Source organism: Gouania willdenowi, chromosome 16, assembly GCF_900634775.1.
Source record: "Gouania willdenowi chromosome 16, fGouWil2.1, whole genome shotgun sequence".
In the NCBI taxonomy this organism is placed as follows: domain Eukaryota; kingdom Metazoa; phylum Chordata; class Actinopteri; order Blenniiformes; family Gobiesocidae; genus Gouania; species Gouania willdenowi.
Genome location: NC_041059.1, coordinates 22,952,559 through 22,966,856, shown reverse-complemented (window position 1 = coordinate 22,966,856; position 14,298 = coordinate 22,952,559). Strand labels below are relative to the sequence as shown.

General features: G+C 36.1%; 2 protein-coding genes across 4 annotated transcripts in view; both read right to left on the bottom strand.

Moving 5' to 3' along the window:
- LOC114477722 (F-actin-uncapping protein LRRC16A-like) overlaps window positions 1-525 on the bottom strand; it is a 64,019-nt gene extending 63,494 nt beyond the window's left edge. For all 3 annotated transcript variants that reach the window (XM_028470226.1, XM_028470227.1, XM_028470228.1), the window contains exon 1: window positions 115-525. In XM_028470226.1, coding sequence (XP_028326027.1) covers window positions 115-154 — 40 coding nt within the window. In that variant the 5' untranslated portion in view covers window positions 155-525. The remainder of the gene's footprint in view (window positions 1-114) is intronic.
- A 2,485-nt stretch (window positions 526-3,010) lies between these two features.
- Window positions 3,011-10,218, bottom strand: LOC114478252 (tumor necrosis factor receptor superfamily member 6B-like). The gene is made up of 5 exons (XM_028471207.1): window positions 10,003-10,218; window positions 6,779-7,169; window positions 5,304-5,480; window positions 5,034-5,115; window positions 3,011-4,368 (listed from the first exon to the last, which is right to left on the bottom strand). The coding sequence occupies exons 1-5, from the start codon at window positions 10,009-10,011 to the stop codon at window positions 4,137-4,139; spliced, it is 891 nt and encodes a 296-aa protein (XP_028327008.1). The 5' UTR covers window positions 10,012-10,218; the 3' UTR covers window positions 3,011-4,136.
- Window positions 10,219-14,298: the final 4,080 nt, after the last annotated feature.

Below are 14,298 nucleotides of genomic sequence, written 5' to 3'. Positions count from 1 at the left end.
TATTTCTATAGTGTGATAATGTTAGTTACATCAGAATCCTGCACAGAGTGACAGAAGGCTATCACTGATTGTTCCAGTATTTACACATGGCAATAAATCAGCGTCTGCTCTTACCCACGAGCTCTTTGGAGACCTCGGACACTTCCTCGCCCATGTTTGTAAATTTAAAAAAAATAAATAGAAATCCCAAAAAATTTGACTTGAAATCCTCTCAACACAACGAGATGCCTGGAGACGGTGGGAAAACGCTGAGCCAGACAGAGAGAGAGAGAGAGAAGTGTCAGGTGGAGTCACGGTGCGTTACATGCTCTGCTCCACGCGCGGTCAGCGGACAATGTACCCGCCTCTCCCTCCGTGCATGGCGGACTAACGCTGCTGCGGGCCCGGGCAGTTTCCCGGAGGAAACGCTGGAATAAAGAGCAGCTAATGGCTAGGTTGAAAACATGGTGAGAGCCCAGTGGACCGTGCGTGACAACGAGATGAAAACACACAGCCTCCCTCCGTGGGCCGTGACTCTACCGTAAAGCTGTGGGTACTACTGTACCAGGCAGCAGCCAATCACAGCACAGCAGAGCCTCCTCGCGCCGTGATGCGACAGACGCTGCCAGACGGTGTTAATGAGCAGGCTGTGGAGCTGAAGGCTGAGAAACAGCGCCCTCTAGCGGATAAAGAGGGCTACACACGGTAAAACCAAATAATATATATATATATAAATACATTTAAAAAGAATATACAATATTAAACAAAATATATAATAAAAAATATGAACAATATATTAATATTATAATATGAATATGAACAATATAAAAAAGATCACGAGTCAATAAACGATTCTGGGCTCAAGACGAAATTTTTGGAAAGGTAAAAAGACAAAAAAATATATCTTTGGTTTAACTTACGGGCATACTTACATATACCCTGAGCATAATGTATTGTTATTATTATTATTATTATTATTATGAATAATAATAATAATAATAATAATAATAATAATAATAATAATAATAATAATAAATAAGATAGATTTTTCCTATTTGAAGTGCAAAAAGCGCCACTCTGCAAATACAACAGAGACTGGCAGTTCATGCCAGTCTAAAATTAAAACCAAAATATATCATTTGACATTTTAATATAGCAACATTTTGTCGCACGATATTGTCCAACTAGATCTTAATTAATAATATAGATATTTGTCAAAAATGTGGTCCGTGGGCCTAAGTCGAACTGCCAAATTTGGTATGTGAAATAACGCACAAGTTGGAAAATAATCAAAACCTTATCATACTCTCATATGTGTGTCATCATTTATGTTTTTTTGGACTTTTGTGACCTATACTATCTTTCAAACAGAATCACTTGTAGTTCACAAAATATTTTATTTTGACAATAATTAAAATGTATTCATATAGTGCCAAATGCAACACTTATCAAAACAATGATACATTTAAAAAAAAAAAAAAACAAGAAACAATGTTTCTACTTCAGCAAGCATGTGTATGCTGTGTGTTAAGATTATCTTTCTTCCACGCCAGGGCCGGCCTTCCTGACAGGCAACATAGGCGGCAACCTAGGGCGTCATCTGCTGGAGGAGCGCCAAATTGCACTCCCCAAATTTTTTATTTATTTATTTTATTTATTTTTTAAATAATAATTAAAAAAAATGTACAATAAACGTGAAACACACCCTTTACAATCACTGTACATGTTTTTTTTCTTAATTTAATATTAATATTAAAAATATATATATATATTAATTTATTTATTTTTTTATTCTTGTTCTACACTATATAATTCTATTGTGTTGTTTGCACATTGTGTTCTTTGGTTTTAAGATTTGTTTTACTGACTAGTAAAACCAAACAGGAAAGTAGAATTGTCCTTGCACTGAAAATTTTTATATCTTATTGTAACTTTGATTGCACTGTTTTGCATTGCTTTTGTCCACTCTTGCCTTGGGCACTGAATGACCTAAAGGCGGCCCTGATCCAAACTATCTATATATAATATTATCTTTATATAACATTATATCTAAGTTTTTGTACAGTGTTTTCTTTGTGATAGGCCAACTTTACACATTTAACTGAGAATTATTTATTTATTCATTTTCTGACCAACTTGCTCCTTTTTTGAGGGTCACGGGAACTGAGTTATATATATATAGTTATATATTTATATATATATACATTTGTTATTGTTATTGTTATTTGGGATATATGTTATTGAGCCTTTTCCAGCTCTCTCACAGCGTATGTATAGGTAAGGTAAATTTAGTCTCAATAGAAAACCAGTGCATGACAAAGTTAAAGGATAAAGTTAAGGGCTGTCTGGAGAACTACAGAACCTACACCCAATGCTCTGATAAAAAGTGATGCTTATTGCTCCACTGAGTAAAGCCTTGTTCTTATAAGATAAGGAGTGATTTTTAAATGGCAGCAAAACAGAGGAACTGTTTGGAGCTCTGAGACCACGTCTAATATGATATCACACACCAATAATTAAAATTATTATAAAAATACAGGTTTGATTTTGTTCTGTGCGATTGTTATGCAAAGTTCTTAAAAAATCGCCAAGTAAAATGTTGTATTTATAGATAGAAATAAATATAATAATAAGTCACTTTTCCCCCCCAGATAATCTCTAAATAAAATCTCAAGGATTATTTGATGTTGAATCACTCATCGAGTGTGAACAATATGAGAATATATCATATTTTTACTTGCGCAAAAGAGAAAATCCTAACATTTTGAACTGCCTTCATTTGCTGTACTTTTCAATTGTGATGCCTTATATGACATATTGTGTTGAAATTTGGGGAAATGCATATAAAACGAATTTAGATCCAATATTTAAACTGCAGAAAAGAGCTATTCGGATAATAAATTAAGTTGGATACCATGATTCTACAAATCAACTTTTTATAAGATCACACACATTAAAATATCAGGATACTATATATCAAAAAACATTATTATTATGTTTTGAGTGGTAAATAAGAAAATTCTTGTTTGTATTCAAAAGATTTTACGGCAGGGGATTTATAACTTAAGGGGATTGCTGATGTTTGAAACTTACAACGTCAGAACAAACCTCAGGTACAGATGTGTGTCTTTTTGGGTGTAAAGTTTTGGAAAAGACTAAACAATGAAATAAAGATGTGCATTTCTATGTTAGTTTTTAAGAAGACCTTAAAATTTAAAATGATCAAAGGCTACAATGAAATTTGATTGTTTTTGATTCAGTTTAACCTATCATGTGTTTTGTAACGATGTACTAGTACTGATGTTTTATTAAGTATTTAGTTAATCCTATGAGGGTACATGATAGGCATAAACAAGCCTTGGGGCTTCAGCCTATTCCTTTTCAGTTGCTTTTTGATCTGTTGTAAAAACATGTTTTTAATTTAGTTTTTTAAAACCGAGATATAAGCATTCATTCATTTTATTAGTATCAAGGCTTATTTCTACTATGCTGTGATGGTTTTGCTCACCTGACTAAATGTACCTGTTGTGAGCTCTGGTTTTAAATGATGTAGATTTGATGATTAAAAGTATTTAAAGTAACAATGATGTGTTAGAGAAAATAATTTAGACTCATTTGTTCTGTCCAATGTGCTCAAATCTTTTTCTTCATCACTTACACTGTATTTTTAGGTCAAATACTTGTTTGTTTTAATTCATGTGAAACTTATTACTTTTTTAGTGTAATGTAGGTGTAATGAGGGGGTTGTAGCGACATTGTGTGGTAATGTGTAGCAACTACAAGACACCCCAGTGTGTTTTACTGTTTTAGCCAGAGACTTCAATGTAAATAAAGCCGTTTTTGTTTGTTTATTTGTTTTTGTGAAAATGACTTAATTAAAGGTTGTATTTTTTTACTATTCTCTATGCAACATGTGTTTAGCCTGTAAATTATGCTAATATTTTAATATGACCCCATGTGCACGTAAACATTTTATCGTATAATTTGTGCACTTTATTGATTAAATCTCAAATTGAATGTAAAAGCCAAATATTGACAGCATCAAAACATTGCACACTAAAATTCTATCAAACCACAGCACTTCATCATGTCTACCATACTGAAATACTTCACATGTTCCAGACTGCAGAGCTTATTTTCACCAAATGCTAAATGCACTATATTTTAATGCTGCAGTCTGGGTTGTTCTCTTTAATCTCTCTCAATCTACTATCAAGGTTCTTTGCCAGCGAGCTCATCCGGGAATGTCTCAGCATCTGTGGAATCATCGTCAGCTGCTCCACTGGAGCCTTAAAGATCCATTGTCTGACTTCATTTAGGAGATGAGCCCTCTGTGAAGGAACACACTGGTCTCTGGTGCACCTTTGATCATTAGAGCTATTAATATGCCTGTTCCCAAAAAATGAAAAATGGTTTAATTAACTTTGCAGTCAATCCAGAGAAGCATGAGGCGCGGATTGTAAAGTTGCCCATGTTAAAATATACAGCAACTTTTTTTTTAGCAACAACTAACTTATGTGTATTGCTTTTATGTTACTTTTGACCAGATTTACAGCAAAAATATATTTTAGCTAACATGCAAATTCACCAGAGTGAGCTTTTATGTTGGTACTTCCGGTGAATTTGCATATTAGATATATATTTAGTTTCACCCATGACATTTAGATTTAACATTTAACATTTAGATTTAGATTTTTTTTTTCTGTTTTTTTCTTTTTTTTCTTTCTTTTTTTTTTTCTTCTTTTTTTTTTCTTTTTTTGATGTTAGATTTAGATTTAACATTTAATATTTAGATTTTACATTTGGATTGAAATTTTAGATGCAGATTTAATATTTAACATTTAGATTTAGATTTCACATTGACATTATTATTTTTTTACTAGAAAAAAATATTGCAAATTTCACAAATATTGCTGTAAATCTGGTCAAAAGTAACAAAAGTGTTTTGTTGCTAAATGATGCAAAAAGTTGCTGTTTATTTTTAGCATGAACAACTCTACAATCAGCATCCCATAGAGAAGAATCAATCAGTCGATAAGAATGAAGAAACCCACCGAGTGACAAATCTTTTCAATTTTCCAAGACGCATCTTGTGCATCTTGAAGAATCCATCGAGAAACGTCCTCAGCATGTCACCTGAGGAGAAAATCATTGAAGGACAAACATGTAAATGTTTGAAATGAACTGGAAGCTTCTCTATTTACATCAAAATATCTAAAAACCAATGTCTTTCCAAGGTAATAATCGTTCACACAGTAGAATCAGAATCATTTTATAGTAATAAAGTGGTAGTATTAGTAGTATTAGTACAGTAGTATACGTACTTTCATTTCCAAGGTTCTCACAGGAGCCGCACACCGTGTCCTGATCCACTGTACCTTGGAGCACCAACTGTTCGCTTCCACATTCCTTGTGTTTTACACACGTGTCCAGAGCAGAAAAAGTGTTGGAAAAATGACCCTCAGGACACTTTTCACAAACCGTGTCCATTTTTGTTGTACCTATAGGACAAATAATACAGTTAGCTTTACAATGATTAATTTCAGAATATTTGTATTATTTGGTTGGTCGTTGGCAATGGGAAGCTTTTATCTTAAATTGAGACAAAACAATGATCTAAAACTTAAAGCTGCAGTATGTGCGTTTTTTTTTTTTGCCATAATTTAGTAAAAAAAATTCATAATCATCTTTGAGCATATTGTAATCCAAAGTGTTTTAAGTGGACAGTAAATCTCTTCTCCCTCTCCTGGCTCTGTAAATGAAGTATAGAAATGCAGGAGGGTGACGCTGGACGTCAGCCAATCAGAGATTTTTCAACAAATATGTGTGCTCCATGGGCTGGTTTGGGCGTTACTATTGGCTGCTCGACTGAACTCAGGCACATTCAGGTACCATCGGGAGTAAACGTGTAATGACAAACATTCCAGCAGAAGACTCAACATTTACACAGCAAAGCAAGAGAAAAAGGCAGACCGAGGTAGAGAAGCAACAGTTTAAAGACACAAACATACTCGGTAGGAACGAACCGCTTTGTGTCACAAACTGGTTTAAGAGGGAGAGTGAGAAAAGATGGGATAAATGGCGTGTAAACCTAAGAGAAGCTGATTTAATGTGCATTCATTTTACAGTCTGGATGTGGAGTGATGGTTGTCTGTCTGCCCTGAACGGTTGCTGGGATCAGTGCAGCCGCCTCTGTGCGCCTATGGCGGGGACAAGCTGACGGTGGCAGCCGCTGTTCAGGGCATTAACTAGAGAGTGATACGTGCATTCATGTCAGAGTATCTAAAACACTAGAAAAATCTCCAATAACACATGATAAAGTCCATACATTTGTCACTATATCTCTATTGAAAATAAAGTTGCTAAGAGCGTTTACAAAAGACACCGGTAAGGGAGGCTAATTTTTGGTTTCAGATTCTACAAACTGCAGCTTTAAGTTGCTTTTTGATTGGTGTTGATTGCAGAGTTTGCAACGTGTGTTGACCAGAACATAAACGATTTTTAATGTGATGCAATAGTGAGTGTAACTCAACTACAACTTTATTATTTCTTGTGTTAATGATGCAAGTTTATGTCCAGACAAGTGACTCCAAGCTCTTGGCTTTTCTGTACCAGGAAACCATCAAATATGGCTTGTATGATCAATATAGTTCATCTTTAATATTATGTGCAGTCAGCGACCAATGTGCACATCATCTGTGATTAGAGAAGATTAACGAACACTTAATATAGGTCTACAAAGAGTTATTTAGTCTCTCATTGCCACCTGCTCATTAAGAAAGGCCCAAGATGGCTTTACCTTTAGTGAGAACTCCGTAGCCCGGCTCACACTCAGAGTGTGGAACACAGAAATCGTCGACCCAGAAGAAGCCCTCCTTGCATCGACAGACCCTGTTGCTGACTGGGGTGCATTCTCTTTCCACCTCCATATTCCCAGTGCAGAAGTTGTAGCAGTAGAGACAGCGAGGCAGATAGTTCCACAGCTCTGTGAAGTATCCCTCTGTGCACGGCGTGCACTGTGTGGGCACGTCAGTGGTACAGTGAGCAGCCATGTGTGAACCAGGCGGACACTTGGTGCAGTTGAGGGTCTGGCCTGTTAACGGATCTTGGTAATAAAAGGTCAGATTGGGAGCGACTGCAGAGGCCTCCCAATGGTGGACAGAGAGGATAAGCAGCAGGAGTGATGAGAGCTGTGGAAAAACACACATTTATTAACCAAAGATAAACTGACAAAGCAACTTTTCTTGTTGGCAGCAAGACTTTTATTTGGCTTATTGCAACATCAACCCCAAAATGGTGTACAAGTAGCCCCAGGGTTGCGCAAATTGTAACAGGTGGTAGTGTTGTGGTAGTCGAGACCGGTCTTGGTCTCGAGACCAAATTTTAAAGGTCTTGGTCTCGTCTCGGACTCGGAAGCATTTTGACTCGGTCTTGTCTTGGACTCGGGATTTTCCCTCAAGACCGTTAGAGACCAGCACTAATTCCTGCTATTTTTAAACTTTTTTATAATGTGATAATAACACAGAGAAGAACGGGATGAAACAATCCTTTATTCATTCTTTAATCCACCCCGTGTAATGACCGCAACCTTCCTTAATGTGACTGAGTGATGTGTATGACACACTCGTGTGTGTGTGTGTGTGTGTAGCTACGGTTTCAGTTTGGACCGCGGAGCGGAAGGGAGATAGGAACTAATCACCGGTAAAAATCCCAGTAAAACTCCAGAAAACAATCACCAGGAATAAATATTTGCTCCCTGGTAAAGACAGTAGCTCTAACAACTGGTAAAATGATAAACTGGTGATATTACAGCCTGTGAATGCAGGACGCATTTACTCCTCCTCTGGATTAAATATTTGTATGTAATATGTTCCCTACAATATAAATAGGTTCACAATATAACTATTTTTTATAGTTTCTGTTTCCACTGTATCCAGAATAATAATAATATTTCTCTGATGAACTGTTGATTGATTTGTCACATGACTGTTCCAGAGTTTGAGTTTGTTTTATTTAGTTTCACATCTACCTGTAGCTCTTTGTTTTTTACACTGCTGACAACTTGCTTGTAGTTTTATTTCAGCAAGTTTCACTTTTACAGTTACAGTTGGAAACCTTTGTTAATTGAATATCCTAGTTACATTACAGCAACCAAATTAAACTATATCAACTAAGTGAATTAATAAAAATGGCCCGTGTACAGGCTTTTTCAAACTAAAACATTATCCTGTAAAATCTGTGACCTCTTGACCTGCACAACTCAAAGAATCGGAATCGAGAATCGTTATTTCTTGGCAGAAATGCTTTTAAACACTTGCTGTACATTCAGCTGACATAAAAATCTTGTTTTCAAATATGTAGAATAATTGTGAATTTATCAGTAGCAGTAGTAGTTTTAATATTTTAGTACATTTTTTACAGGCACCTTTCTTGTCCTTCAAATGTATTTAAAAGAAACAAAAATTAAAGAGAGAATGTTATTTAACTGTTCAACCTTGTCATAATTTTATTTATTTATATATTTTTTTAAATTAAAAAAAAAATGTTTATGGTCTTGGTCTCGGTCTCGGCTTGTCTCGGTCTTGGTTTTGACTCGGTCTTGGTTTTGACTCGGTCTTGGCTCCCGGAAGTCTTGGTCTTGTCTTGGTCTCGGGCAAGTCTTGGTCTCGGATAGTGTGGTCTTGAACACAACACTACTGTAACAGGGGGTACTTGAATAGAAATTAAAAATAACGTAACAGCATTGGAAACTAGAATACAAATAGAAGAGTTGTCAGGAGCCTCCACGCATTTGCCACAAATGAAACATTAGCCTCTGTCAGACTGCCCTCTCATGGTGACAGATCTCATTCAAAAAGTGCAAATATGACAAGAGCCACGTTGCTTTGTGCTAGCCAAATGTGCTTGATTCCCTTTGCTACCATGTACTTGTGTGAAAGTAGATTTTCAGCTTTGACAATCACGAAAACAAAAGACAGAACAAAACTTTGCCCGGAGAACAATTAAAGACGCAGACTTAAATGTCAAATGAGGTACTGTGAGAAGTTTGGGAACCTAGGGTCTAGAACAGGGGTCTCCAACCATTACTCCCAAAAAAAAAAAAAAAAAACCTTCTTAATGAAGACAATTCAGTGTATAAAATAATATACAGTTAAGATAATGTCGAATAATTTTATGAATTATTGGATTTAGAGGGCTACAAAATATAACTTGAATTTGAGAACACGAGATCATGTCGGTCAACACAAACTAATTTCTTGCAACATATCAAGCATATTAAGCTGGCATGTTGACAGTTACTTTAAAGAAATCTTTACCCTACTTGTATAAAATCTCAATTTTCTTCCAGAATAGTCTTTTTGTTAGTTTAGTTATGTTAGCAGGGATTTAAAACTCCAGATTAGCCACAGGTGCAAGGAAAGTTGATGTTGCAGGAGGTGAAGTAGGAAGGTGGCAGACTTATTGGGCAAATTGATTTATTTTTAGGTTATCGAATTATTAGTTAATCGTCAATACCAACTGTAAGAAATAACAATTCATTATCATAATCATAATTAAAGCTATAGGGAGCCATTGCAAAATAGTCAAAGAGCCACATGAGGCCCCAGAGCCACAGGGTGCAGACCCCTGGTCTAGAACATTAGTAGATCAGATAGGAGGCAAGGCAAGGCAGATTTATTTGTATAGCACATTTCTTACACTATGCTAATCAATGTACATCGCCTTGAGAGGCAAGCAATGATCACATTAACTGTAGTTTTATTCTTTTGCACTAATTTTTGAAATTGCTTTTATATTAGTTTTTTTAAAATCAATCCGTGACAGAAAATGATTGATACACAGACATTCGTTCCAACAGACGATTCAAAAACTCCAAATAACCAACATTATTGTTGCTTGACTATAGTTTAAAAAAGCCTGTATGATACTTAATTCTTATTTTTCACCAATACTAGAAACATTGTACTAAATACCCATAAACTTTATTTATTTTAGGCTGAATATTGTCATGAAATTACTCACCATGCCCATGATGAAGATCCCTTTGGTCAAATGAAGTTAGACAAAAATCACAGGTTCATTTTATAAACCCACATTTCATAGGAACTGCTCCGTGTGCAACTTAACCAGCAGTAAAACCTCATTTTAAAAGGTCAAACTACTTCCACATTTACAATAAAAAAGAAGAAATGTTAAGCCTATGAATTGTGCAATTTAAGAAGGCACATTAGGACATGTTTACAACTGAGTTACAAGAAATCAGAGAGCGCTCTGAATCAAGCAGCTGGAGTTTTAGTTCCTTTTTGGTTTGTAGGCAGAAGAACAATTTCCTCATCATTTTCCTCAATCCAGTTTAATTGTTAACTAAAATGAACATTAGCTCTAACTGTAATTTATTTTCATGTATTTTATAAATCCTAAAACTGAACCTTGTGGAACTCACTGTTTAACTTTGGCGTGCACAAAGTGGGTGATTTAAACCAGCCTAGTGCGGTTCCTTTAATCCCAAAAACACTTTCTACTCTGTGCAGCAATAGATTATAATCAGATGTATGATAGACTGCACTGAGATCTAAAAGAACCAAAGCTGAGTTCAAATCTTTGTCTGAGGCTAGAAGGAAATCATTGGTTACTTGTACTAAACCAAACTGAAAGCACTCATTTAAACTGTTCCGTTCCACTGTCACATGGTCACCTTGCAATGATTCTTTCAACTATTTTGAAAGCAACTGTGAAATTGTTGGTTTGTATTCATACAAATAAAATTTATTCACAAATAGGTTTATGATTACCGGTGCTTTTTAAGTTTTTGTTTATGCACATATATATATATATATATGCAAATATGTTAGATAATTTTTTTTCTGGGAATACTGTGATATTCTGTATTATATAAAAATTCAAACTCTCATTGTAGGTCACAACATTTGAATAAGGTGCTATGGCAGAGCCAGACCAGTTGAGAATTACTACCTAGACAAAACACAGACTTAGACTAGATTTTGTCATTGTTTGGTGGGTTTTTCTGTTTCTGTTTCTGTTTAAACAATGCTTTCAGTTGCCATGTGACATCATCAGTTTAGTTTTGATCTTGTATGTTGTGGGTCATAGGCTCAAGCCCTAGTGTGGTTCTTTTTCAGTTGTTTAATTGTATGCTTTTCAGTGTGTGCATGTTTGAGTTATTTCCTGCCAGTGGGTTCCTGTTTATGTGAACTCATTCTGTCCTGTCAGTGCTAATGAGTAAGTAGTTGGGTTCAATGGAAAGAATTAAAAAAAAAAAAAACACTCAAATATTGATAAAAAGTTTTGACGCTTTGATGAGGAGGTATTTCAGACGTTTTGATATTGAAATGTGTCGCAAAAGCGCTATGGAAACACTTTTTTCCGCAAATACACGTCACAGAACGTGACGTACCTGGTCACATGACCAGTTCTCTCAGAGAAAACATGACGCGGAACGTATAAACAGAGGAGGAGACCAGGACATTTCTAGCATTATACTTTAAAATTATTACTGCAAAATTAGACGTGAAACAACAAAGGAATACAGTGTTATATATAGGGAGGTTCTGAGCGTCCATCTTCCTGCGGCAAAGTCTCACGGGATGAGATTTAACGGGAGTTACGAGGCTCCTGCCCAAAGCAATGTTCAATGGAAACACGTTCAAAGCGCAACTATATACTTTGTCAACATTTAGAAATATCGCTTATATTTTGCAAAAATGTGTAATGCAAACCCAGCTAGTGAGTAATTGGGCTCCTTTCTGTTTCCACTCAGGTGCTCCTCATCGACTGAATATCTTCCCTCACTATTTAAAGCCACACCACAGACTTTGTGACCTAAAGAGTTGACGCATATGAGATATTTTAAATGATTCCTCAGGCCAATATACAGAGCTTGACAGTATCAATGCTCCGAGCGGGGCTGCCCTTTTGAAATACCGCCCATGTAAGTTTGGAGAAGACGGACCGTCGTTGGCCAGGCCATGTGACCTGGAGAATGCCTGGAGAACGTTTCACTTTGCGGCAGTCACGTGACCACAGGCTCTGATATACTCATGGAGCTAAGGCTTTTGATACTATTTTTCACTAAAGTGGTGCTTTTTGGTCACTTCATCCCTTTATCGCTCCACTGAATGAACAGTGTGTGTGTGTGTGTGTGTGTGTGTGTGTGTGTGTGTGTGTGTGTGTGTGCGTGTGTGTAGAAGCGGTGACAGAGGAGAGCGAGAGAGGGGTCTGATCACTTATTTTCCTTTTTCTCTGGCTGTATGGAGTAACTAAAGGATGAGTTCAATCAGAATGTAGGCTTATTCAAGAAAGTAACCACTTTAATTTTGCCCCGATAAATTGAGGAAGTGTAGTACAGCCCTCTGCTGCAGCCGTCTGCACTGTAGCGGGAGGGAGCAGGAAGGGGCTGCTGCCGCGGCTCTACAGACAGTGAAGGAAGGGAGAGTTGTTGCTCAAAAGTTGTTTAAAAAGTTCAAATTTTAAAACTTTGAGCAATGAGGTCGCGCTTGACCGAGTCGCTCAAATCACGCAAGTCACGTCGCTTAAGGGGCGATAACTTGAGGTTGCGTCATTGACATTGATTTGAATGTAACCTAATCGCATCAATCACTTCAGTCGCATTCGGTGTGAACGCACCTTCAGGCATTTTGCGCCAGCGACAGATTCCTACTTACATAACACTAACTTTACTTTTCTTTAATAGTGAGTCGACGATCTCTCTTCAACTAACAGGTCAACTACTGTCTGCTTACACAATCAAAAGACAAGGGAGGCTGGCCCGACTGACTGTTTGTTGATTTTTGTTGATTCTTTGCCATCGCCTACGTGGTCACATTAGCTTTTGGCTCAGTGTGTACCTACCTACAGATATTGACAATAGGCAGATTTATGGTAGATAATACCTTGCCTCCTTAGATATTGACATTACAAAAGCAAAAATATAGTTGCTGCTCAACAATGGTTGGGGCCAGACAATTTCAGCAAAAATGGGTGATTCTGAGCAAAATCAGAGTATAGGACGATGGGGGGTAAAGGGTGGCATTCTAATGTGAATTTAAAAAAAAGACAAAGCTCTATCTTACAGAGTTGATCTTTTTGCGTGTTTTTTAAGTTATAGGCTTTTCGTAGCGCCACCATCAGGACTATTGTCTGGTGTTTCCAGTAGAGGACATCTAGCATAGTTTTCTTATTTAGAAAAGATGCACAAGCTGAGGTTTAAACTCACCATTTTCATCACTAAGAAACATCCTCTCACTGAGCTATTAAGCGCAGGAAAATGTCACCTGTAACTTCACCAATAGACTAAGCAAGTCACCTGTGTGACAGCAGCTGTTAGCATTTAAAACTGACGTTCAAAATTTGGGAATTAAGCCAAATATTACACAAATTGGAGATGTTGGTAATTTGTTTTTAACTATGATTTATATGTTCCATAAGTGAAACACAGATGTTTAGAACTCCAATATTCAAGGTGCTGTAAAAAACTCTATTTTTAAGACAATGTTCTGATATTTTGTATATATATATATATATATATATATGTAATTCCTCTACAGTTTTGTCATTTTTTTAAATGAACATTGAAAATGTATTTTGAAAGAATGTGTTTACAATACTGTGTACACGACAGTCAAAAATGTTGAACTCTATGTAGATTGTTTGTGCAAGACATTCTGAATATGTGCTGCAGCAAGTTTGGTTTCAATTGAGCAAAAATTGTGGTGTGAGTGACAGACTTCATACTTTGCAATAGGTTTAAAATGTACATTTTGTTGCAAGTTGCAAATCTGTTGCTCATTTGGTCAATTTGTTGTGAGTTTTCAAAATTTGAAGGCCGTTTGGCACGAGACTTTAATACCTAAGTGCAAAATTTAGTGATGGTTTACACATGGGAAGTAGGATTTCCTCAGAAGAAGAAAGAAAGAAAAAGAACGTGCAGGATTGCAATACGTTCCAAGCATTTTGTGGTGCTTGGCCCATAACTAAGAGCTAAGAACATTTTTAACTTTAGTTTTGAAAAACAGCCTTGAAAAAAAAATCCAGTAAACTTCTTGCCTGATCTTTACTTGTTTATGAAGAAATGTTGCATTTCAACAAACAAATCAGTCAGATCTGTAGACACAAGTTACACAAGCTTAAAGAGAAAAAAAAGGCCTATTTACAATGTCATAAAAAAGTGTCAAAACAAAATATAAAACAAACATCACTTTATGAACTCGCAGCATTTTAAATCCAGTATTCTGATAATAAACAAAAGCCTTTACATATTCAGAGAGAGAAATTACTTTTTAAATAGAAAACAATTGCACT